Below are 26,923 nucleotides of genomic sequence, written 5' to 3'. Positions count from 1 at the left end.
GGGAGAGAGAGAGAATTACCAACAGTGTAGCAGCCTAAGAAAAAGAAAATTTTATAAAACTGCCATGATAACATTCTGGTTAGCAACCATTTAGTCACTTAATGCACTCAATAAAAGAGCAGACTTCCCTTGTCCCATCTAACTGAAACTTTATAAAAACCTATCACAATGCAAGTACACACACACACACACACACACACACACACACACGTGTGTGTGTGCGCCATTTGGTTCAAAAAGAAAATGTTAATATGGAAAGCAAAAAACTAAAGGCGAGGCTGATTTGAATCCCCACTGAGTTACTAGAACCCCTGCTCCACAGCACCCACATCTGTGAAGTCGAGTCCTATTAGCACCTGGTCCAAAAGGCTCAGTGAGGCCCTGCATAGCGAGTCCAGGTCCCAGCACCGGGCCCACCCAGCCGTCGTTACATAACGGTTCCGTTTTTTTACTGCTTGCACTTGCTGTGCACTAGCAAAACACACCTGCCGCCCCTATTACCCACGTCTGTCTGTCTCTCTCCATGTTTTGTATACAAGTCACATGTCTGTAGTTACACAAGTAATCATGTTGATTTCCAAAAAATAAGAAGATGAGTAACAAAAATATTGAGGGTCACTCGTAATCCCATCACCAAGAATAACCAGTTTGCCGTGGCTCCCTCTGGTCTTTGTCTGGATAAATAATCACTGTGCCTGTGTAAATGTAAATGCCTCTGTCTGTGTAGACACGTAACTCCACACACAGGCGAAGTGTACCTTCTGTCCAGTAGAATCTTTTCAGCTCAGGAATATTTCATATCAATAAAGACAAAATGTACATCCTCACTTGAAATTACTATGTGATATTCTAAGTAAATTCCATAATTTATTTTGACAATTCCATACTGTTGGAAATGTAAACTGTAATCGAGTTTTCTCTGTTATAAGCTGCTTAGTAAATACCCTGCATTAGTGGATTTAGGTACTTTGACGGGGACCTTATTATGGCTCAGGCACTGCTTTTCCTCAGCATTTAATCTTACCACTTGCTCACAGGCTTGCATTTGTGTAAGATGAGGAACACTCAGGTTCTGAAGAAGAAACCGATTTTACATCCCTGTACCTGAAAACATCGTACCTAAATATGATCCGCAACAAACAAAACAGTACGCTGAGCACTTTGATCTCCTGCCAAAAGGAATAAGGTCCAAATGAGATGGTAATAAGGTCAAACTCCAGTCCTCGGCTAAGCCCTGACACAGAAAGAGACCTAGAAATCTTTCAGGAATACAGAAAATCAAAGAACAGTTAGACAAATGGACGCGGGAAACCCACAGTTGTGATCTCTGGTTTGTCTCTTGCAGCTGTGTTTCTCCTCGTCTCACTTGTCTATTTACTGGGAGTCAGGGTTTGCACCTAGGGGCTCTGACACTCTAGGCACACACTGGACCTCGAAGCCACAGCCTCAGCCCCTTCCCATTCACTTTACATCGCAGTGAGTAATGACTCCCAGTCGCCTCTTTTCATACCTGAATCACTGCCTTGGCAATGCTAAGGGCTACATGAATAAGCACAGTGCTTCATTAGTTTTAATAAAAATAGATCAAGAGTTCCCAGGGCCGGGAATTTAGCTCAGTGGTTCCGCCTCTGCTTTGAAAGCGCAAGGTCCTGAGTTCGATCCCCAGTTCCCAAGCTTTTGGGTTAGTGTGACTATACACATACGTGATACGTGCGTGTTCAGGGAGCTCCTACTGTGTTCCCATACATGGAGATACAAAGGCAATGCACTGTGCTTCCCGTCTGCTTTCAGGAATAATTCGGACCATGCGGGGAATCACACTGCTACAATTTGAGCCCCGTCATTTTAGGAGTATGTATGTCTGAATGCATTGCAATTCTAATTTTCAGATATTTCACTAATACCACTTCTGAATAAGAAAGGAGACCCTGTCCCTCTTCCCAGCTTGGCGTCTGAATTGCTGGAGTGGTCATTTAACCTTACTGAGCCTCTGTAAAACTGGATAAAACAACCCTGTTTCTACTCCCCGCTCCAGTGCCGTACTCCCAGGACAGCAGTTAGGCGAGAGAGTGTTAATTAATGAGAGCTCTTTTGTTTTCTTTGAAACTGCTGAAATGTCTGCGGTGGCACCACAACATGTGGCAGGGTTACTATATTCACATTTCATCCCTTGGTATTTGTATTAAATATTTATAGCATATTTATATTCAGAAACAAGCCAACTTCCTCTTACCTGTGTGTTACCTGTTTACATCCAGTTTTAAGGCGAAACTGACTTCTTTCAGCCATTCTGAGGGGGCCCATCCCTGGAAGCGGTGCAGTGGGCGCCGGGCAGCTGCTGGAGTGGGACAGCTCCCCACACACTGCTGCGCCTCCGCCTCTGGCCTCTGGCTCACTTCAGAGGCTCTGTCAGCCCCTCCTCCGCTCGCCGGCCCCCTCAGCCCTCCGCCCCTCAGCCCTCCGCTGCTTCTTCTTCACACCCTTGAACAAGGCCAGCCTTTCCTTCCCTCTCCAGTCAGCCGCCCACGGAGTCTCCTCCGCAGCCTGCAGGGCTCCTGCTTGGTGCCCACAAACAGCACTGCTGGACATGGCACCAGCAGACAGTGCTAGCCTGTGGGCTGGTGGGGACAAGAAGGAAAAGAGTTACCGATGTCACCCATTCCACCCCACCTTTCGTGTCTGACCTTATTCCTTGGGCTCCTCAGCCTCTGTCGTCATACCTGAGACAGTGAGATGCGAATGTCACTTGTCTGGGGTTGTGTTTTAGTGTCACTCTGAAGAAAAGCTGCCAGGCCTCCTTACAGTGTGCACTGACGGCAGTGTGTGAGCCCTGGACTGAACTGAACTGTGTGGGGGCATCTCAGCAGGTATTTAGCAGTTACCCGAGTGGGAAGGCATCTCTGTTTCCTTTCTGTAGGGATTCTCACCTCTAGTCTTTAAACAAGAATGAAATTTCCCCTGAGGTTGATTCAGTGAGATGGTAGCACTATCAAGATGTCAGAAATGGTGGGGCCAGGCGTGGTGGCGCACACCTGTAATCCCAACACTCAGGAGGCTGAGGCAGGAGGATCGCTGAGTTGAGACCAGCCTGGGCTACCTAGTGAGTTCCAGGTCCATCTCAACTACATAGTGAGACCCTGTCTCAAACAATAAAACAAGATGTCAGAAATGGTCCTAAATGAGAAGGTCCTAAAAGGAGTATTACAGAATTCATAGTCTGATGTGTCTCAGTCTGTGCTGAGGGTCCCCAAGACCATGCTTAGGCTCAGAGATTCAGTAGAAGGACTCATAGGACTTAGCAGAGCCATCGTACTCATGCTTACAGTTTATTGCAGCAAAAGGATACAGTTTAAAAGCAGAAAAGGGAAAAGGTGCCTGGTGTAAATCTGGGAGAAACTAGGAACAAGCTTCCGGATGTCCTTTGTCAGGAGAGTCACATGGGTGTGCCTGATTCTTCAGGCAACAGTTTGTGACAGTACATGCCGAGTCTCGTCTACCAAGGAGATCACCTGAGCTTGTTACCAGTATTCTTGTTGGGCTAGGTCACTAGGGATGCAGCGTGTACCTGTGTAACTGACCTGAGCTACTCAGACTCGGGACCTACAGGGAAAAATAGCTGTACAACCTAAATCACATTGTTGGCACAAACTGTCTGACCACATTGGTATCGCGTGGCCCTGGGCTTCAGGTATGCGAAATGCTCTTATCAAACAGAATGCCTCAAGGACGCCGAGCTCATTTCTCAGGAGCCAATTCAGAGCCAGTCCTGCAAACACACGTTTCTTGGGAATGTGCAGCAACCCAGGCTGCTGAGCGAATCCTCTGCACGCATTCCAATGTCAAGACCCTGGAAGGCTTGGGCCGGACTTCTCCCGTGTGAGCCGGTACCTTCTGCGGTAGTCACTTCACATCACTACGACAGAATATCTGTGGTGATCGGCTGACTCAAGGGAGCCCTTTCTGGTTCGTGATTAGGTGGGTTCAAGCCCAAGATCCACAGTCACCTTGTTTCTCCATCCTCTGGCGAGGCAGCACTTCATGGCAGGAGTGTGTGTGAGATAAAGCAGTCACACTGGAGTAAGGAGGCAGAAGGAGTCTGGCGTGGTTCCCCTAGCTCCCTTCCCGGTGACCTGCAGACTGGCCCCTCGGTCCCGTCTCTTACTGGTCCACGGCACCTCCCTCCGCACCACCCGGCCCGCCCTCCGAGACACTTGTAACCTCCCAACAGTAACGTCCTCTCTACCTTCCACACAGGGATCGTGGTGATTCGGTCTGCCATCTGCAAGGTTTTGAAGGCTGTCGTTGTTATCACTGGCGTAATTCTTATTCTTCAGGGGTGAGGGCAAGGGGGTGTCCTTTGTTCTTCCCGTTCTCAGCACAGGTGAGAAGCGCCTCTTCCCGGATTCTGAAAGCAGACTTCAGAGCAGTGTGTCTCTACCCCACGCTGGCCTTTAACTTTCTCCTTTGCTTTTCTCTGTCTCCCATTCTCTGGCAGTGGCTCAGAAACCCCGGCCCCCAGCATGAGAAGCGGACTCTGTTTGGAGACATGGTGTGTTTCTTGTTTATAACCCCCCTGGCCACCATCTCGGGCTGGCTGTGCCTGCGGGGCGCCGTGGACCACCTGCACTTTAGTAGTCGGCTCGAAGCCGTCGGACTGATCGCACTCACTGTGGCACTCTTCACCATTTACCTCTTTTGGACACTAGTAAGTACGGCCTGAGGCCCAGGGTGCGGGCCAGCTGGCCTGGCGCGCTCGTGGCTGGCACAGCCCCCTCTGTTGGCAGCACACCTCACCTGCCTGCAGACACTGGCATGGTTGCGGGTGGGGGAGGGCAGCGAGACAGACAGAGAGACGGGGGACAGAAGGAGGCTGCACTTCAAGGACAGAGCAGTACAGAAAAAGCTCAACCTCCGCGCGCCTGTCACTGAGGCTCACCTGGACGCGTCCTGCAGCAGCGCGGAGCCCCCATCTGTTACGAGGCGCGGCGCTCGCTTTCTCTTGTTTGTGTCTCTCACTTTTGCTGGGATTGTACACATCATGAATAATGCTCTTGGCCCCTGCTGCCGCCTCCGCTGACTGCACAGCTCATGAATCCTTCCTGCCGGTTATTTTCTTCTTACGTCCTGACACAGCCGAAAGTCTTTGTTGGATGTGGAGCTGCACTTTGCCTGGTGATTATTCTGTGTGTTGGGATATTGACTCTGCTGCCCATAAAAGCACTGCTTTATCTAGGCGAGGAGCTGCCACCAAAGAAAAGCCATTCCCTGATAAGTGTTGCTGCTCTGTATGAGGAGGAATTTTTAAACATCGCTCTCTTCTTTTCATTCTTTTAACGTCATGCAGTAAGCTGATGGCTCGGCCCCTCCTGGCAGCCCCACAGAGTGACTGTGCCGTCCTCTGCACCTCCCTGTGGGAGCTGCAGAGGACGGCACCTTCTTCCAGGGCATGTCCGGAGGTCGGGCCCTGCTCCCTGGCCCTGCTCTCCTGTGCCAGAGCACCCTGCACTGTTATTCAGTAGGCTTTTCCTGTTTCATGCGCACCGCTCCGTCCCCGCGTGGGAGCTGCCTCCCGGCCGCACGCTCCCTCCCTTTGTCTCCCCAGCTCAGCTCCGTCAGCTGCCACTCCTGTTCATCGCTCTCTTACCCGTCACGGGCTCCGCCCCGGGAGTGTTCGGACAGTGAGGGACACCTCTGAGTCTCGGGAAGAGGCTTGGCTTGAGCTCTGGTAAACTGGCACTGTTCGAGGGCAAAGCCCTCATCTCCGCCTTCTGGTTGACATTCTGTTCCGGGCTAAGGAAGCCCCAGAGGAAACTATCATGGGCTCCTTTAAAAGTCTGTCCTTCCAAAGTGTGTCCTGGCTCCCTGTGCATCAGTCGATGAAGCTGATCCAGAAGCTTCTACTGATGACAGGAGGGTTAGAAATAAAAAATTAAATAGTGTGACTCCAGGGCCGGGAAGTTAGCTCAGTGGCATAGCGCCTGCCTGGAAGACACAAGGTCCTGAGTTCAATCCCTGATACCCCAAAAAAAAAAAAAAAGTGTAATTTCATTTATTCTCTGTCCACTGCCCCCTGGGGAGACACACCTCACGTCACTGAGCAGCAGTCTCCTGTCTGAAGTGGTGGCGCTGGGATGGCCGTCCTCCCCGGGGTTATGGGAGTGAAGTGGGAGGCACACAAGAAAGCACTTTGGAGAAGAATCAAGTCTAGGTTTTTACCATATTTAGACATTTCCTAGTCTGGGACTTTTCTTAGAAGAGTTCAAATGATGAAAGACGGATAAAGGTGAGACCTCCGTGCTGGGCTTTTGGAACTAATTTAAGGTCTTTTTCAAAACCTGCTTTGAAGAATGCACATTTACTTAGCAAGTAATAAAGCAGCAGGGAAAGGAAGAAAGGGAGAAGAGAAAAAAACAGACTGGCTAGAAAAAAATGAGACTGTTTCATCTCCCATCCCAGGTGAAAGGAAGATGTAGGTGGGAGATGCACCTGGCCTACGCTGTTATAGGAACATAAAACTTCATTCCAGACACGTCACTGAGCAGCAGTCTCCTGTCTGAAGTGGTGGCGCTGGGATGGCCGTCCTCCCCGGGGTTATGGGAGTGAAGTGGGAGGCACACAAGAAAGCACTTTGGAGAAGAATCAAGTCTAGGTTTTTACCATATTTAGACATTTCCTAGTCTGGGACTTTTCTTAGAAGAGTTCAAATGATGAAAGACGGATAAAGGTGAGACCTCCGTGCTGGGCTTTTGGAACTAATTTAAGGTCTTTTTCAAAACCTGCTTTGAAGAATGCACATTTACTTAGCAAGTAATAAAGCAGCAGGGAAAGGAAGAAAGGGAGAAGAGAAAAAAACAGACTGGCTAGAAAAAAATGAGACTGTTTCATCTCCCATCCCAGGTGAAAGGAAGATGTAGGTGGGAGATGCACCTGGCCTACGCTGTTATAGGAACATAAAACTTCATTCCAGAAATGTTTCCGAGGGGCAGTGCTGTGTAGTCACAGTGCTGCGTGTATCTAGAATCCAGAGGGCCTGTGGGTAAACCCAAAATGGCACATCCTGATAGCTCTGTAACGTCAAACAGGATGCTTACCGTTTTTACTCATCCTTCCTCTTATCCAAAACTGGAGATCGTTGATAACCCCAGGTCAGGAGTCGGGATAACTTCTGAGAACGTGTGTCCAAGCGCTCAGCACTGTGCTGGCCCAGGCTGTCTTTCTGCGGCTTCCCTGCCCCCCAGCCCTCTATAAAATGCAGAGTGGCAGGAGGGAAAGGAAGGCATTTCCCCCTTTGACTAGAGTGAGGGACGCGCTGTGGAGTGAGCTCAGCAATAGGTTACTGAGTATGAAACAATCCCTTCCCAGATAAATGCTGTACTGAGCAGCCCTGGCAAGCGAAGTAATTCAGGGGCTGACAGCACTTGGAAACTGCCCTGCGGCAGAAACCCATTGTAAACAAGCTGTCAAGCTTAAGGAGAATATGCCGTGAAAATGTCTTAGATAAACAAACACAGTGTCCGTCCAAGCCTGGCTCCTCGGAGGAGTGTTCCTGGAAGGACCTCGCCACCCAGCCCTGGCGCTGCGTGTTTCCAAGTGTCTCTGGGCGACCTCCCGGGCTCACCGGGCCTCCAGGGCCAGCCTACGTGCAGCCCGAGGGAGGCCTGCCCTCTGTACCCTGCTGTGTTCCCGAGGCTCACCAGAGGCAGCCCCTCATCCATCTGCACCCCAGGGGAATGGTCCCCCAGAAACATCGCTATTTGTGTCAAGAAAGATTTGAAGGCCGTGGACAGCCGCAAGGATAGCTGGCTGGGAGCGGAGTCCGTGTTAGCATGCGACTCTGACAGGACTTGGTCTCAGCGCCCACCCAGGCTGTCGTGGAAGCACCACCGTGCAGGAAGTTCCACTGCGTGTCACGTTCTAGCCAGTGGCCCCGCTCAGAGCTGGACTCCAGGCCCCACAGCTGCGAGGGATGTGACCGGGAGAAGGTCCCAGCAAGGCTCACTGGCAGGTGGTTCAGACGCAGTCCCCAGCAGCCCCGGGCAGTCCTCCGAGACAGTCCTCTCCGGGGCAGTCGGGGAAGCGACCTAGAACCAGACGTTGCAGGGACGGCGATTTACCAAGCCCTGGCCCCTCCGTGTGCTTCAGTCAGGCCGTGGTGTCCCGAGCAAAGGGGAAACAGACGTCTGATTAGATCTCCCAAAGCCGGTACTGACTTCACGCACACCCTCTCCCCAAACCTCCCTGTTGGGGAGAGGCGGGTGCTGACCTTTGTGACTGCTTCCTCTAGGAGCTGGGTGATGGCAGCTTCCCGCAAATGGACCTTGTTCCTGATAGCTTAGTGTCTTCTATGTGAACAAGTGGATTAACTGTAAGAAATTCATCCCATAAGGAGTACTTTTTAAAAATACTTGTCCTATGCCCTTTCATCTTCCTGTCCTTAAAAACTTCCGAAAATTAAAAACTATGTAATTGAATTCTTAACGTTATTATTACAGCATTTTTTTTCTTTCTTTTCTTTTTTCCAGTATCGGGGATTAAACTCAGGACTTTGCGCTTGCAAGGCAAGTGCGGTGCCACTGAGCTAAATCCCTGGCTATTAACAGCATTTTTTAGGCTTATGTTGTTTTTTCCTCCCTGCCTCTTTACTTCTCTAAATCAAACGATTTTCTCTATGATACTCTCCTGAGGGAGGCAGTGTCTTAGAGGCCGAGAGACAAGGGTGGGCTTTAATCCAGGGCAGCTGCAGCCCCGGGGTCTCCTCCGCCCTCTGCCCAACTTCTTTCATTTTCCCTGATAAGGAATCATGTTCATAGTGTGCTTTCTTATTGATTCAATTTGCCTGCAGACTGTGGTGGTTAACAGCAATCAGATAGATTCATAGGTTCTCATCTTTTTTATCTACACACACAAAATTTCTTTCCTGGCCGAGGGACAGAGAGACCTGCTAAGTCCCTGACTCCTGGTGCTCCCTGAAGCAGCACTTCTCAAGCTTGAATGCACATGGGAGTCACACTGATTCCGCAGGTCTGGGCGGGACCCGCAACGTTGATATTCTAACAAGTTCCCAGGAGATGCCTCCTGTTGCTGCTCCACAGCCACCCTGACAGCAAAGCCTTAAAGGAAATAGTTCGGTTTCTCTTTTTTTTAATTTCCCTGTATCTCTCACATTTTCATATTTAACACATAAAAAATAAGAGGCCAAGACATGAACATGTGTGCAAGATTCCCTGCTAAGTATTTCACATTGCATCATCTCAGATATCAGTTTGAGCACTTTATAAACATAGGAACAAAAGCTGGTTGATGACAAATAACCTCACCAAGTCAGGCACAGGGCTTCCGGCTCTGTGTGCCTGGCCCGGTGTGCCTGGCCCCAGAGCCTGTGGCCTCCTGTACCTACTTCTCGGGTTGCTGATGCCCAGTGTGCACAGGTCTTCGGTGTCATGGAGGAAGGGGCCCTTGATTTAAAATCCAACTTTTCACTAATATTTCCAGATTCCAGACTTCTTTTATTGCCAAAGTTTTTCCTATATACTTATCTGCATTCCACCTCTTGCCTACTTGGGCAGCAGCCTTTCCCTCTTGCTTCACTTACATTCTTGAGCAGCACCAAGCATCAGTAGGGCAGAATAGATACAAGAGAATCAAGTGAGGGAGGAGGGCAGGAGGGGAGGGCAGGGAGAGAAAGAAGGAGAAGCGAGCAAGCTCCATATGCAGGCAAGCTGATCCACTTTGGCGCGTTCAGGGCCTTTTAGAGAAGGCACACCTGTGTTAGTTTACCAAGCTTTATCTTCATACCCACATTTCTCTGGAACTTGGCATGTGACGTGTGCTTCTTTGCCTCAGACACTTGAGCGTGTGGCCTTGAATTTCATGATCCTGCCATGAGGGTCAACAAGCCCTTCCTGGTCAAGGTCTGTACTCTACTTACAGAAACACTGAGCTGAAAGCATTGTCAGCCCATTTTCCTGGCCCCTGTGGACGCTTACTGGGGTCCACACAACCTACCAGCCCCAAGACAACCGGATAGCCCAGGCAGGGGCGATTGGTCACTCTGAGTTCATGGGCCCCTTCCTTGCCAGCGCTTACCTAGATACCTGGATGCGCTCAAACTGGAATCTGCCTCACTGTCTTTAAAGTACAGACTACGAATTTCCTGAGCAGGCCACATCAGTCCTCCTGAGCCTTCTCCAAAACAAACGGGCTAAGTGTCTCATTCCAATGTATTTAGATAAAAAAACAGGCACTTTTAGAATATAGGTATGTCACAGCTGACCACAGGATTCATTACTTGTACTGTCAATATTTAATTACACAAAGTAAGCTCAACTTGATGAAAGCGTTGTTCAATGAGAAAGCATAGGGTCTTCATTTTTTCATTCAGCAAACTCTCCTGAGCGACTTCTGAAGTGTCAAGCACAACACACACCTATTCTCAGGGTGCTCCTAGTGCAGGGCAGACAGAAAGGAGAACGTGATGTACAGATATCTTGGTCCCAAGCTCAGAGCCACCCAATACAGCTTTGCAAGTTGTCCACAGTACAATACAAAGGAGTCCTTTGAGCTGTGCAGTCTGTAACCTGCAAGAGAATATGCGAAGTCCTGGAATACCTCTCATTTAACAGAGAGAACCAAGAGAGCAACCAGTGCGTGGCCCGGGTCACCAGCCGGGCCAGGGCTTCTCTCCTGCCACCCCCAGTTTGCCTTCTTCACAACGGATGCTCTGGGGCCCAAACAAGATAAATCTAAACTCAGAAAGAAAGAACTCCTTTTCCTATTCACACCCAGATTTTGCCCTCTCTGTAGAGGAAGCCAATGTGCAAGCCCTGCCGTGTTCACACGTGCAGTGCCCGGGCTGGGCCAACCTCAGAACTTGCTGCTGGCGAGAACAGTGTTGCCCAGATTCTTGTCCCGCTGTACTGCAGCTGGCCCTCTGAAGCTAGTTTTAATGATGTTTACGGCTTGGATCAGTCACCTCCATCTGCCTGTCTATACACCTTCTCTTTTCTTTCTCTCCAACCCCTAGGTGTCATTTAGGTACCACTGTCGATTGTACAATGAATGGCGTCGGACCAATCAGCGGGTGATTCTCCTCATTCCAAAGTCTGTCCATGTACCTTCTAACCAGCAGTCCCTGCTGGGCCTCCACTCGGCCAAAAGGAACTCGAAGGAGACAATTGTTTAATGTTCCAGGGGTTGACTGGTGGATTTGTTGTTTGGGATCTGGAAGTTCCTGCACTGGGACCACGTACTGAGCCACCCAAGCCCACCTTGATCTTGCGGTCAGAGAACATCCAGAGCTGCACCAGCACGCCACCCGAGCAATGAACTCCGCCAGAAGAAAGCCAGTGCTATTTACTTCAAATCCTGGACGCTGCGGTCATACATTTGCTAAGCTGCCAAACATGCTTATTTAGCAGACACTGCATGGGATTTTCTGAACACTTCTTCGACATATGAGGAAGGCTGTCCTGCTAAGGATTCAATTCAATGCAATTCTTGTTTTTACTGTTTCAAAGATGATAATCAGAGTCTAAAAGCCAATGTAAAAACTGGTTTCTTGGTTGGGATGGACTTCATCTGGGTCAGTTTGTTTCCCAGTTTCTAATGTGGATACCTTGGGGTGATTTGATAGCTTGAGTTGTCTTTCCGTCTCTTTCAGGTCCTTTGTTCAAGGAGAAGCAAATGACTACAGACTAAGTCATATTTGAAGGATGTTTTGTGGTAAACCTCATGTAATTCTTCAGTTTTTAAAGGGAAAAAAGGTGTGGCAACTCTCCACACGGTGAGCTGTTTATTTAAATATCATTAAGGGAAAATGATGGTGAGAAGCACGCTCCTTTCGACTGGTTTGGTACTGACAGCTGATAGAAGCTATTTTCTAATAATAAATATCCAGTGTGTGAAAGACAAGCCGTGCTGATTGCAGTACTCTTTCTTTTTCAATCCTAAAACCTGTGAGCTTCCCAAAGTAGGTTTTAAAAAGGAAAAGCAAAAGGTTGGCGTCCCCACTCCCGTCTCATTTAGTGTGTGTGTTAACTCCGCAACCCTAATGAACGGGAGGATCATTAGACATTTCTAGGAACCCTGGACCTGTTTTGCATATCAATTAGCATTCTCGCTGCACTATTGAATTTCTAGTTTGACAGGTAGGTGGGGGAACTGTCCTAGAAGCCCTGCACTTCCTCTAAGACCCCTTTGTCTGATTTAAGAAAAAAAAAAGCCCCACACAGTGCCCTTTCCCAACATGAGTCAGTTCTGTCGCGGGCCGACACAGATTTTGTCCTAAGTGCGTCACTTCCCCGCTTCACGTCCGTCTCAGCATTGGGGTCACCCGTAGACCGCTTTGTGGCCTCTAGAGGACACTGGGGGGGGGCGCTGGGCTCCCGCCGTCTCCACCCACACACGCTTAGAGAGAGGCGGGCTCAGCTTCCGGGCACGCTGAATCCCGGATTTCTGGAGCATGACCCACATTCTAAGAGTGCGGAGGCGCGCACGGGTGAGGAGGGCGAGTCCGCCCGCAGACTCGGATGCAGGTGGTCCCTTTGTGGGGCTGAACCTCCACTCACAGGCGAGGCTGGGGACGGAAACAGATGCGTGCTCACCGCTGCAAGACTCAGATGTGCTTTATGGCTTGTGACAATAGATCTCCTCCCCACCACGCTTTACCTGACACTTCAGTTCCAGTAATGTATGTCTCAGCCCTTCTGTTTACGCGGCCCTTCTCACCCCTCTGGGCTCTCATTACTGCATCACCATCAGCCGTTTAACTGACCTTTTTAAAATGCTGGACGCCACTGGCTGCACGCGGCTGTCACACATCTCCACAGTAAAGAGTCCGACTTGGTAGCGTGTGCACTGCAGCACTGTAACACACTTGATGAATGATACGTCCAGCCAGCCGGGGTCCCTGTCAGCTGAACCAGCGACGCCTTGCAACCACGTAGCACAAACTCCGCAAGAGGACTGCACTCCTCTCCCCTGCCTCTTCCCTGAATTGTGGAATCTGGATTCTCGGACTGGTTCCTGTTTGAAGCCACCTGCGGAGGTGACGCTGCCGCTGCCTGTCGGTCCTGGGCAGCTCCCAGGCCTTCCAGGCCAGGAAGGGTGGCCCATTCATACTGTGCCTGTGATGTGTCTCTTTACCCCAGATGTGCCTCCTCACCCTGCCGGGGGACGCAGAGTCCGAGCAGCACAGGGATAGCACACAGCACAGCCCTGGCAGCCAAGAATCCCCTCACAGGCCGTGAGCTGGACCTTGTGAGAGGCCGAGACCTGTGTCAGCAGCTGGGCCGTCTGGATGACGCTCCATCCCCTCGATGATTGTGCCCCAAGGTCCTTCGAGGTAGCAGAATCCGGGGAACCCCGGCACAGGCATCAGGACACCTCGCCAAAAGGCAGGGACAGGTGGGCCTGCAGCCCGACACTGCTCCTCTCTTCCCCGCCGCTGACATGGAAAGTGCTAGGTCCTCTGAGGAAGGGCGTCCTTTGATAATTGCCGTGGGGCTACCATGTGAATTACCAGCCGCCTCGCTAAGCTGGATTCTTCCTTTGCCTCTTTGTCTTTCAAAGGTCAAGAGTGAAGCAGATGAAGGACACGGGGTGGGAGCAGGTAAAGGATCCTAGCAGCTCCCTGGATTTCTTCCCCCGACTTCTCACCCTCCTGCCATGCTAACCATTTTTCCTGGGGATGTCCCATCGAGACAGATGTGTATCATGGTGAAACCAGAGATGGGAATGAACTAAAACAAGTCTTGCCCGCCCAGCATGTGCATGCATCTCTGAATGCCCTCATCCGGTAGAAGGACTGAGGACACAGAGGGTCCACACAAATGCTACAGCTCCGCAGAGAACTGGGCAGACTCTCCGATGAGCTGCAAAATCCAATTAAGGAAAAATAAATGGCACGATTTGGAAGTTACTTCAGTTTGTCTTTTGTCATCCCGGTCCCCTCCTGCCCCGAGTACTGGGGCTTTGCCACAGATTGTCACTTTCAGCTGGGCTCTGGCCACAGTCATTTCGTTTTCAGTGAAAGTAACTCATCTGGGGCCTGGAAAAGACAGGAGAAAATGGAAGTGAAACTGCAGTTCAGCCAACTGAGTACTTCAGAGAGCAGCCAGCCCCAGGCCCCGCTTCCTCCAGGGCCACTGTCTCCCTCCGGGCACTGGCTTCCGGCCAGCTCTGAGTCTGAGCCCGCACCACACCTCCGGCCCTCGGAGTTGAATTCTGCCAACAGATTACAGGGCTGCCCACACTTGGAGTATCCAAGATGGAGAGAACCTGAGGAGAAGAGCAAGGAAATGAGGTCAGCAACTGCTTCCTCCCGACTTCATTCAAGCTCTGAGAAGCTGCTTGAAGGTCACCCGCAGGGCTTGTCGTCCCAGGTGCTAGAGGGGAAGGCAGAGCTTCGATTCAGAAGCCTGGAGTGGGGTGGGGTTCGGGCTGGTGATGGGGACAGGGTCGGAGATACCTTTAGAAAAACAGCAAGGGGTCACAGTGGACCTGGCTGGACACCATCCTCCTCGGCCACACACACAGGCTCTGCTGCTGGCCAGCACCCTTGTGAGGCCCGGTGCTCCTGAGGCTGGAACCCTGAGAAAATGGCACTCCAGGCAGTGATGGCTGGGCAGCTGCTGACTCTCAGAGCGTGTCAGTCCTGTGGAAACACAAGGGCTGCCACCCACAGTCCCAGTGTCTACAAGTTGGCTCTGTGGCATTTTGCCTTTGCTTTTCGGTCATTCTGACCTGTTTCTGGCTGCTTCCCAATGCAGTAGGAGTGAAAGAGAACCAGCTATGGAGTCAGACTACCCAAGTTCAGACCCTGACTGCACTATCCCACCCACTAGTTGTGGAAAAGTGACCCACCCGCCTAGGCCCTGGCTTCAGCCTCTGCAAACTGGAGACACCATCTGCCTTAGCTGCCCTTAGAAGATCTGCAAGGCTGAGCTCCCTGCAGTTCATTCAACAAATACTTTTGATAATCAATTTGAAAGACCACAAACAAATTGTTTTGAAGCTTTTTTTCAAAAAGAAGAGAGGCTAATTTAAAATCAATAGATATTTATTGAGCATTGTGTGTGGGAACAAAAAGAACTGTAAAAGACTTTCTGAAGGTTGAAATTATTATTATTATTATTATCATTATTTTTTATACCAGGGATCAAACTCGGGTCCTTGTGTTTGTGAGGCAGGCACCAGAACCACTGAGCTAAATCCCCGGCTAAAATTATTGACTCGTTTGAAATCTTTGCATTCTATGTAATTTTTGTTTTTCCTTGCATTTCCTGATACTGGAGTGTATGGCTAATTAAAATGTGCTAGTTCTTGCCGGGGCTTTAGCTCAGTGGTTCTGCCTGACAAGCACAAGGACCTGAGTTTGATCTCCGGTACCAAAAAAAAAAAAATGTGCTAGTTCTGAGTCAAATGCTACAGAGAAAAACAGATATAGCTCCTCAACTGTCTGTGTTCCCAGAAATGAGGGACTCGTGAGCCACTAAAACCGTTCATCTAGGGCTTTCCTGGAGGCTCTGGTTCTGCGCACAACTACAGCAGAGTCTCCACACAGAGCCGGCTCTGTTCTGAAACACTCACTCTTTTCACCTCTCGGGGTCAGGGTTTCCCCACCAAGGAAATGGAGAGACCCCAGCAGAGATTTCACTAACCACAATTGTAAATATCTGGGGGCAAAGAATTAGGCTAAAGGCTAATCATATATTTCGGTCCCAACACAACCACCCCCCCCCACCCCTTTGCAGGGAGAGGGGTTGGGAGGCATACATTTTTATTTTATCTGCTTTATCTTACCCACCAAAGATGATGTTCCCAGTGCTGGAACCCCCTTCCCACCTTGGATTTTTTTCAGGGCATTGCTATAGGGGTATTCATCAGTGTATTCTCTATAATCGAAGAGCAATTTTTCACTGGCTTATTATAAAAGATATTACAAAGGAGACTGATGAACACACACTGAAGAAACACAGGGCATGGTATGGAGGCAGTAGTGAGGGTACCGCCTGCCCTCTGGAGTGTGCCCGCTGCCAGGACCTCCCAGCTCAGCTGCCAGAAGTGCCCTGCCACAGACCCTTAGCACCATCGGTCTGGCCAGGTTCCTGTCCTTTTTTATTCCACGAATAATTATAAAGTGGCAGGCACTTCGCACAAGCCATCAGCCTGTAGCACTTGAAAATTTTCCTCTTTTAATCCTCATAACAACTTTTAAATCTACGGCCATAAACACAAAACTCAGTGATCTGAAACAACCACTTAATGAAATCTCACATTCCATGGGTCGGCCCAGGCCCTGCTGGGGGCTCTGTGGCAGCCCCTTTTCTGCTGATCGGGTGCGGTCATTGTTATGACACAGGTACTCCTCCATGTGGCCTGTCTCTCTGAATAGCATGTCAGCTTTAAAAATGCTTCTCTCTCTCCACTGACGCTCAGGGACCCAGGAAGGAAGACTTCTGTACAGTTCTTGCATCCTGGGCTGGCAAGTCCCAGAGCAGCACTTTCTCTGCACCCTATGGGTCAAAGCAGGCATAGGCTCTGCTCTTCTGGGGACGCTGCACTCAGACAGGACAGAACGGTTTGGGCCAGTTTGGTAGCTCAGCCACCAGACCCTGTTCCGAGCGGGAACATTCAACAGGAGAAGTGGTTACTTGCCTGAGACAGACCCAATAAAACGCAAAGCTGGGGCCGGGGATTTAGCTCAGTGGCTCCACTGCCTGCCTCACAAGTACAAGGACCCGAGTTCCATCCCCAGTAAAAAAAAAAAAAAGCAAAGCTGGGATTCAGACCTACCTTAGGAACCTATGTCCTAACCACTGTGCCACACGCTTCTCGTGGGTACTTTCAAATATTTCCCCTTCATTGCTAATCTCCATTTTGCTTCTTTTGTGAGGCACCCACTGTACTGGTTGATATGCGATCTGACTATGTAGCTATGTATATGGTTTTGTGACTCTGAATTGACATAAAGGGTGTTTTAAACTTTTCTTCTCACTTACTACGTTTTTAAAGGCTTCTAAAGGCTGCCAAAGATCCATTTGACCTTTCTGTCCTCTTGAGGTTGTCGCCTTCACGTCCTCGACCGGCTGAGCAGTGGTGTGGAGACACCTTCCCTCGCATCTCCGCATGGACCTCTTGAGGAGGTTTCTGGATTCGCACCGAGTTAGGATGATGACATTTTTAACTCCACTGATTTTGTATCCTCCAGGGTTGTGACTCTAGATGCCCACCACCAAGTTTCCCATTTCTGCATGTCCTTTCCAACACTAGCTGCTATTTGTTCATTGTTTAATCTGGTAGCATGATCTTGTGTCCTATTATTTATATCTATTCAAATTTACATTGTCTGCCTCTGGTTGAGTTCCCGCTCTTTTTGATGTGCTAAAACTTTTTCCTCCTTTCAGTTATTTTTGGCGGGGGGCGGCAAACTCGGGGGACGAACTCGGGTCCTTGCGCTTGCTAGAAAGGCGGCGGAACCACTGAGCTAAATCCCCGGCCCTTAATTCTTTGTTAAATGTGTCTACAGTGTTGCTGAATACAGATGTTTGACTTTGACAGAGTCAAATCTAGGTTTTGTGTGATGGGTGATGTTATTTAAATTTAAGAAGTTCTGTCTCTTTCCGGAATCACGAAGCTCACACTTTCCTTCTTAGCTCTCAGGGCTGCTCCTCCGCGTCTGGCTGCTCTGCGGCTCCCCTCGTGCGCCGAGACGTGAGTGGGACCTGCGCGGGCTGCTCCGTGTGGCCGCGGTCCGAGCTCCTGTCCTGCTCCTGTCCGTGCACAGCCTCACCTGGCTTCCTCGTGTGACCCCAGCATGTCCCTGTCTCCCCGGGAGCGAACACGCCCCAGCTTCGCTCTGTTGTTCAAAACTGACTTAGTTATTTGTGATCAAGCCTTTTTACTTTGGTGTAAAGTTTAGAATTAGAAAGTTACTCAAAGGGTCGCATGGAGCTGAAGTAAGTGTGTACTTCCACTTCGTGAAATGGATGTCCTTCTCATATGATGACCGTAGCGTATCGCCATTTCCTCAGCTGCGTTTTGGGCCCTGACAGAACCGTCGCCTTTGTCAGCAAGATTTCCGTGTGCCCATGTTAGCTCGCTTCCTGTGCAGTTGTGATACTGGGGTTGACCCTAGAACCTTCACGCTGAGTCACATCCCAGCCTTTTTGGATTTTTTCGAGACAGGACCTCGCTTGGCCGCTAAATTGCCCAGTTGGACTCCAGCTTGATTCTCCCGCCTCAGTTTCCCCGGGTTGGGATTGCAGGTGTGTGCGGCCGCGCTCAGCGGCTTGCTAAATATTTCACGGTGGTGCTGCCGTTGGTTACCAAGGACGCCTTAGGCTCGGCGACGTTCGCTAGCTGCTCAGGGCTGGGGCCGGGGACGCTGGCTGCGCGGCGTCTTTGTGCACTACGCGCCCAGGGTTTGCAGACCATGGCGGTTTGTGCCCAGCAATCGCAATGCACCACGTCGGCAGCCGCGTTTGCAGACTTCCGGCCGAGAGTGTGTCCAGAGTTTCTCCACCAGGGTGGTTTTGCTCTACGTTTTTATGCTGTTTCGTTGAATTATTCTATTTCTAATATTCTGACTTCTCAAAAATTCTTTTAAATAACATATTTCATTACAATAATTAAATTTAAAGACAGAGAACTCTGTGACATTCTATTTTAATTCAGTGTAGTAAGATCCACCAATATCCCACCATGCTTTCACTCCTGGATACATTCTGATAAGATGTTCTGTATCTATCTATATTAAAAACCAAGAGTGCATACCGATGTGACTGATCACAACACCAGAGTTCCGTCTGGTTTTATCTCCATTTTCCCGTGTGCGTCCCCTTGGCTGAGTGAGGGTCCTGGCTTTCCCTGGTCCCTTCAGCCTCTACTCCGCAGGGAGACCTCTGCATCGCTGGGAGCTGCTCACGGGCCGCCCGTCCTGGGAGACACCTCTTCCAGGGAGTGCCCCTCGCCCTCTGCAGACCACAGTAGTTTCCCTTCGTTTGGCGTCTGCTCACCTCTGTCTGCTCTTTCACTCATCTTGCCAGACTGGATGGTATATTCATCCAGTGCTCTTACTGTCTTTAAAGTTTTCATAATTTTGATTTGCTCCTAAACATGGGCTTCCTTTTAACTACTGAACTACTCTGAGACGTTTCCTCATAATCACAATGTTTAGGGATTCGCACATATTAATCTTCAAATTGCTATTAGTAGTAGTGCAGATTCGCAGAATATAATGGTTATTTCAGCATAGGGAGTTAGCATGTGTACAGGAAATGTCTTAGCTCTTTTCATATGCTGCTGTGCTGTGTCCAGCTGTCCACCAACACCTCATGTAGTCTTCGATGGGGAATTTTCAGAGATGGTTGGAACTTGGGTGTGTGATGCTGGGATGAAGGGTGTGATTACTAAATCAGTCAACGGGCTGGCCTAGGCGTTGCCTTGATTCCGGTCGTCCAGATAAGTAGAAAAGGGGCAAAAAGATGCTGCTAAGGTCTCTTGCTTTGTTACTTTTGCTGTCTTAGGTCCACCGTAAACTGTTGTCCCTCTGCCCTGTGCCACCCTGCCTTGAAGCCAGCCGATTATGAACTGAAACTCTAAGAACTGTGAGCTAAATAAACCTTTCCTCCTCTAACTTGTGGGTTTTGAATATTTTGTCTTAGCAATGAGAGAAAAGTAACTGAGACATTTGTCTTCCATTCCCTTCCGGCCTCACTCTCCTTCCACCCCTTGGTTCCCTTCCCTTTTTTTTAACAAAAGTCTTAGCTTCCTGTTTCCTATTATCTACCTTTTATTTCGATTTTTAAATTATTTGGGGGGGGTTCTCATATAGGAGATTATTTAAAGTTGTGTGTCTAAATTTATTTCACCTCAAGTAATGTCCTTAAGGTGCAGCCACTTTGTACAAATGACTCAAATTTACCCTTCTGTATAGCAGAGTAGTACTCCGTTGTGTATAAACACATTTCCTTTGTCCGTTTGCTGGCTGATGGGCATATAGGCTACTTCCGAGATTTAGCTCTTCCAGGAGGTGCTGCTATAAACGTGGATGTGCATGTATCACTGTAATATGACGTCTTCAACTTTCTGGGGAGGATACCTAGAAGGAAAGCTGGGTAGAAGAAAATCTAGTTTTACTTTCTGAAGAATTTCCACACTGATTTTTTGTAAGGGTTGTATAGTCTGCAGTCCCACCACCAGTGCCCCCACAACCTGGGCAGCACGTTACTGATTTCCTTATGACAGCCATTCTCTTGGGGGCACCTCAGTGTCGTTTTAATTTGCATTTCTCTCATGGTCAGAGATGCTGAGCATTTTTTGATCTACTTACTGTCACTTGCACTCCTTTTGAGAAGTGTCTATTCATCTCAGTGGCCTATTTTTTAATTTGGTCTTTTAAGGCATCTGATTTTTGATTTGCTTTTTAGTTCTTTATATATTCTAGATCTGAGTCCTCTGTGGGATAGAAGACAAAAATGTTCTCTCATTTGGTAGGTTATCTCTTCACTCTGTTGGTTGTTTTCTTTGCTGTGCAGAAGCTTTTAAATTTGATGTAATCCCACTTGTTGATTAGTGATGTTATTTCTTGTGCAACTGGGGTTCTGTTTAGAAAGTCCTATGCTTTCAGGACATTTACCTGTTTTATATTCTAGCATATTAAGTATTTGTTTTAATATTTAGATCCACTTTTATTATTTAGTAGACTGAGCTATATGGGTCTAGATTCTATCTTTGGCACGTGGACACCCAGTCTCCCCAGCGTCGCTCGTTGGATAAAGGGGCCATCTATCCTCCAGCATGTGTTTCTGGCTTCTCCGTCAAAACTCAGATGCAGAATGTGCCCAGGATTCTGCCTAACTGCTCACCTTCCCTGCTGTGTTTACTCCATGCAACTTTCTGGCATTATTAGCATCACTGTCTCTAGGGTAACCTTAAGAATTTTCTGGCTGGTTTGGTGAATATTAATTTCTTAAATTTTTTTTTGCCCTCGGTAGTTCTGGAATGTATGTCAGTCTAGGTTGGAAGTTGTTTTCTTTTAGAGCTTAAAACCCTTTATTCCAAGCTCTCCTGACCTTTAAGAATAGAATATTGAGAAGTATGTTGTAATTCTAATGGGTTTAGGTTTGTAACTCATTTGTTCCTTTTCTCTAACAGCTTTTAAGATTCTGTCCTTGTTTGACTTCTGGGATTCTGACTATAATGTGTCATGAAGAAATTCTTTTGATGGTAGTTATTTGGGATTCTATATGCCTTGTTTATCTGAATGCTAAATTCCTTTCCTGTACAGTTTTCTACTATGATTTCTGAAAAGATTCATATGCTATTCTTTCCACATTCTAATTTTTTACTGCCTCCAACTAATTTTACATTAGTTTTCTTTGCATCACCTAGCAGCTCTTGTTTTCTGTACGGTGTCTCTGAGTATATGGTCACCTGTCTGAGGCCTATCTTCCGTGCAGACACTTGTATCCTCACACTGATCACTTCTGCTGCCCATACTCTGAATGGAATTTTTATCTACTGGATTTCTGCTTCATACCTTTTCATGGAGGCTAATTCTTTGCTGAACTGGTCATTCATGCTGTAGATTTTTTAGCTCAGCTACCTTATTACTTTCTTCTATGAACTAATCCTTTTGTTTATTAAGTCCATTATCTGTTTGGTTATATAATCTGTGAGCTCACTGACTGTTGCGTGTTATTGCTTGTATCTAGGTGCCCCCGCAAAGTCTGAAGTGGTCCTTGGTGGGGCTGTTTAGAGGTGACTGGATCGTGTGTGATGCTGGGATTAATGGTGTGCCTCCACCTGCACCAAGGGCGGCCATGAAGGACAGAAACAAGGCTGCTGTCGTCACTTGCTGCTCTACTGCCTTCTGCCTGCCCTGCTTGGCTACGGACTGTTTCTCCTCTGCGATCCCCCTCTGCTGTGTTACTCTGCCTTGGAGCCAGCCAATTATGGACTGAAACCTCTACAGACAGTGAGTTCAATAAACCTTCCCCCCTTTTAACTTTGGGTGTTTTGTCTCCTCAACAGCATGGAGTATGCGCCAACAGGGACTCCTGCGTGGTAGGCTAGAGTTGAAGAAGAAATCTACTCCACCCACCTCATCTGAGTGTTCCATCGGGAGCCATTTGGGGCAAGGGTGTTTATTATTTTTTAATTTTTATTTTATCCCATTACCTCCAAGCCACACCTTCCTATGTACAAAAGCTGTTTTCAGTTCTTCTACCTGCCTGTTAGATCTCATAGGTGGGGCTTTGGGGAGGTGATCGGATCACGGGTGTGATAATCATCAGCGAATCATCACACTGCTTTGTAGCTGCATGTGATGTTGGGAGGTGACCCCTGGTCGGAGGTCGTGAGTCACTGGGCATGGGGCCTGGAAGGGTCCATCTCTCCCTCTTCCACCCTCTGCCACGCCCACGACACCTTGCCCTGGAGCCACCTGCCAATGGACTGGCACTTCTACACACTGTGAGCCAATGTAAATCTTTCCTCTTGTTCGACTGTGGGTTTTGGAAAATGTGTCTCAGTGATGAGAAAGTGACTAAGACCCTGCCCTGCCCTGGTGTGGCACCCGGCTCTTCTCCATCCCTTGTCTTCCACAGCCACGTGCCCTTGGTTTGGTTTGTTTTGCTCTCAGAGCCACCCAATCATCCTTCCAGGGTTGGACAGAGTAGGGAGCAAAGTCAGGATGAGTTTCCCACGGCATCTGCCATCAGCACATCTCAGAAAGTCTGGCTTGGAGCCCCAGGGTTGCTGTGGGGAACAGGACATGGGGAAGAGACCACTGACCTTGACTGTGGGGCCTGGGCACCAGCCAGCCACTTCCTTCTGCTGCAGAGTGGGCAAGGTCTCACTGGAAAGGGCTGGGTTGATGAAAACGAGCACCCAAACTGCTATTCTTTCTTATTCTAAGATCCTGGGAATCTTATTCTGGCTCTTGGGAACTCTGTTCATTGCAAAGGGTCATGAAATGCTTGGTAGGAAAGCCCTAAACTGGGTGGGTCTGCTCTGAATTAAAAACCACCACAGCTCTGCCCACTCGCCTCTGCTATCCGGTGCCAGAAAGGAGGCAGCTGACGTTCACCCAGCTCCAAGTAACACTTTGGAGACATCCAAACTGTGCTTACTGAGAGGGTTCAAAGGCTACTGATGTTCGGATTTTTTTTAAAGTCAGTTTTGATATTTGTGAGGGAAAACATCTGGAAACTCCTGTGAGCCATCACAGTGACGAGACGGCCGATCATGTCCCCAGTGATGATGTCAGTCACGTCACTTCTGCAGCCTAACAACGAACCGTCTTTGCGCCGTCAGACAGGCTTCTCTGCACTTCACTGTTAACTGTGCTAACGTGAAAAATGCCACCGGGTTCTGTCCACCACTGACCTTCGTGTCCACTGCCCCTACCTAGTAGACCGGAACTGACCCTACTTGTTGCCTCCGTTTGGACACCTTAGGGTGCTGGGCAGCCTGGCTCCATCCACAGAGCAGCACAGGGAAGCACCTACCCACTCAGGGCTTGCCCTCTACACAGCCTCTCAGCTGCTAAGGGGCCAGGTGGCCGGACAGGGTGGTGGGTTAAGAGGAGTCCTTGGGAGTGACCTAACTCTGCCATCTGGCTCTGGGGTTGGCAGCACTTGGTACCCATTCTGTGAGAGCCCTGAACTGCAGGCTCTGTCTACAGTAAAATCAGCAGGAGTCAGGTCTGCTGGTGAGGAAGAGATTGCCCGAGGGCTGCCACCATTCTGGAAAGGGCTGTGTGGCCCTTATGGACTCTCAAGACAGTGGGTTAAGGGACAGCTGTACACTCTTCGCAAGTCCTAAGCCTGAACTCTCCCAGAAACTCACAATAGCTGATCAGGTTAAAAGAATGTGACACTTAGAAAAATTTCTTCAACCCTGATGAGGACTAGGGTTAAGACTCAGCCAAGGTCTGCAAAGATCAAGGGATTTTCCAATGCACACTCTTGGGGGCGGGGGGGGTCATATTTTTAACACAGCTGGTGAAAAATGCAGTGGTAGCTGCTCGTGTCCATATGCAGGCTCTGGGTTCCCTCGCTGTGTGTACTTTGTGGGTTCATCACTATTTACACAGGCACATCTTGAAAATCAGGCACACCTGGTTGTGGTCTTAACTACCACTTCCCACCAAAAAGAATCAGCTGTCTTAGAAGCTCTGACTCTAGGTTGGGCAGGGAGAAGGCGCAGGAGGAAGCTGGGACACATAGCACACATCGTAAAGATGACTGTGGTCATGCCCAAAAGACACGGATGCAACTCAGTGGCCTTGCCCAAAAGACACGGATGCAACTCAGTGGCCTGCCACAGGCCTATGATGGCAGTGTTACATGCTGTGTTAAACTCTTAAACTACACAATCTTTTCTCCTTTCCTGGGAATTGAACTCAGGGTCTTCATACTGAGCTACATCCAGCCCCCCGACCCCCGTTTTGGTACTGGGCAGGTGGTGTCACACTGTGCTAAATCACCGGCCCACTTTTTTTTTTTTTTTTTACACAAAAAGGCTGATGAAAAACCCTTAGTTTCCTATTAAAGAAAACCCAACATTTCAATGAAATAAAATGTGTACATTTACTCATTAAGTACTATTTACATTTTCTTGAAGCCATCCAGCATGCTTAATCTCAGTACAAAGGATCCAAGACCAAGTATATCTGTTTCATGCATCGAGGCAGATTACAAATTATCAGTCATCACTTGTCATTGTCACGCTTTCTTTTCCATGCATCTGATGACTCACTGGCAGCATTTTGTGATGATACCATACTAGTGGTAATAAGAATGTTTTTGGACCCAATGAATGATGGATTGATCAGAACGTTCTGGACTGCTGGAGTTGCAGGAATGGAGGCTTTTACAGCAGGGGCCTGGGAGGCAGGAATCTGCATGCTGGAGCCCCTAGGCTGGCTGAAGCAGACATGGCCTGGTGCGGGGGTACTTGGCCTGCTACTGACTGAACCAGCACTCAATCGTGGAACCGCTGTCCTTCCTGCAGAAGTAGATGTCTTTTTCTGTAAAGACTTGAGCCTGTAGTTTGGAGCTGTTAAGCAGTATCGACTAGGTGGCAATCTAGGACCTGAATATGGCTTGATCAGTGGCAAAGGGGTTTGGTTTCTGTCTTGCAATATCTAATAAAAACCTCTCAGGGAGGAGAGGTAAAAGCGTGGTCAGCTCGACACTGGATTGCCAGTCGCACGTCATCTGCATCGACAGCGGCTTTCTTGGCGTGATTTCCTGAGTAAATCTCAGCACTGTGGCTACACATCGGAAGGCAGACTCCAGCCTCTGATTTACAATTCTCGGCGCATATTCTGTAATCCCACGTCCTTCAGGGTTTGTGCCATCCTCCGTGCATCTTTCGATGTGCTCTTGGGAGAAGCCATCTTGCCAGACGCCATGATGTCAGCCAACGATCAGACTTCTCGAGCTACATCGCCCACTTTAGTGTACTTCAGTCCTGATCTGGATGCAAGCTCTTTGCCTAGTGTGTTTTTCCAACCCTTGATGTACGGTGATCAGGATGTTTGAGAGCACCATAGTCCCTGATGTCCTGCCCTGGGTGCGGCAGCTTGCTCTCCCTCCCCATTTTTCTAGTCTTGATTCTAAGCCCTGCCCAGACTGGTCTTGAACTTGTGATCCTCCTGCTTCAGCCTCTCAGAGTGCTGGGATTACAGGTGTGCCAGCCCAGCCCCCACGTTGTAATGACCCTTGAAGAAACATCACCAACCACCTTCAGAGCATGCTCAACAACCAAATAATGCTGATAACTGCTTGTGGGCACCATACTGTAGGAATATAGTTTAAAAAATACTCTTCTTTAGAGAAGAATTACACTGAACAAATACAGAAATAATGACAGAAGCTGTAAGAAATCATTACCTAATGTTTATTAACAGATGCGGATGAAAAACCAGAAAATGGAGAATCACACGCTCCACGCCTACAGCCACAGACCAACCCTAACATCACAGAAAAGAGAAAAGCTTACTATGACATTATGTGCCTGCTTCCTGACAGGGTGTGACCGAGGTGCACAGAAACGTACAGGAGAAATTCTTGCCAACAGGCGCTCTGATACCTTCCTGTTTGCAGGAGGTACAAGGTGAACTGTTCGATGACACCAGAACGGTTTGGTTTCCCAACAACAGCGCGGTCACTGATGCAACACCACACGTAACACATGAACTCTGGATCCTCATTCAGACAAACAACCCAACCATGAAACCATCAGGGAAACGGGAACTGCACATGTGAGACTATCAGTATGGCAGCGAAGTCTTCTAAATGTCCTTGTCTCCCTATTCTGAAGCATTTATGTAAAAGTAAGTCATGAAGGCATGATGAGGAGATAGGAGATGTCGGTCAAACGATACCAAGTCTCAGATGAAGAGGGATAAGTTAGAGACTGACTGTCGCTCATCACAATGTGATATATACGTGAAAACTGCTGAGAGTAGAACTTAAGTGTTTGCACTACAAAACAAAATGACTACAGTGGCTCCTTGGTTCGTGAACTTAATTCCACAATTCTGGTCATGAAGCAAATAATAGAACGCAAAGAATGACTCCTGGGACGGATCAGCTCTATCCGTTAAGCCCTCTGAAGCCCCTTCATTGCCTCCCTCTTCCCCTTTCCACGCTGCCTGCACCCTGCCAGCACCACACAAGGGAAACTGCCCACCAGGGTTGCTGAAGAAAAGAACCATGCAGCAAGTGATGGCACAGGAACCAGTGGGCAGCTGGGGAAGAAGTGGCCACACGTCTCTGCAGACTCAAGAATTACCACCAAGGAGGTCACACCTCTCTCCGCAACTTCCTGTAGCTCTTGCCAACACTCAGGAGCCACAAGCACAAGCTGCTGTATGATATAAGCCAAAGAATGGGCGGCCTGTGTGTTC

The 26,923-nt window shown here is 48.8% G+C and overlaps 1 protein-coding gene and 1 pseudogene across 1 annotated transcript in view; one reads left to right on the top strand and one right to left on the bottom strand.

Moving 5' to 3' along the window:
- Window positions 1–14,266, top strand: part of Marchf3 (membrane associated ring-CH-type finger 3) — a 112,055-nt gene extending 97,789 nt beyond the window's left edge. The window contains exons 5-6 of the mRNA XM_010627222.3: window positions 4,496–4,705; window positions 11,024–14,266. Of these exons, the coding sequence (XP_010625524.1) occupies window positions 4,496–4,705; window positions 11,024–11,182 (369 nt within the window). The 3' untranslated portion in view covers window positions 11,183–14,266. The remainder of the gene's footprint in view (window positions 1–4,495; window positions 4,706–11,023) is intronic.
- A 10,452-nt stretch (window positions 14,267–24,718) lies between these two features.
- On the bottom strand, window positions 24,719–26,282 carry LOC104864373 (annotated as a pseudogene).
- Between the last annotated feature and the right edge of the window lie 641 nt (window positions 26,283–26,923).

This window comes from Fukomys damarensis, unplaced genomic scaffold (genome assembly GCF_012274545.1).
Source record: "Fukomys damarensis isolate Sample0158 unplaced genomic scaffold, DMR_v1.0_HiC HiC_scaffold_3, whole genome shotgun sequence".
Taxonomy (NCBI): domain Eukaryota; kingdom Metazoa; phylum Chordata; class Mammalia; order Rodentia; family Bathyergidae; genus Fukomys; species Fukomys damarensis.
Note: the sequence above shows the minus strand (reverse complement) of the source record. Positions and strands in the feature narration are given on the sequence as shown.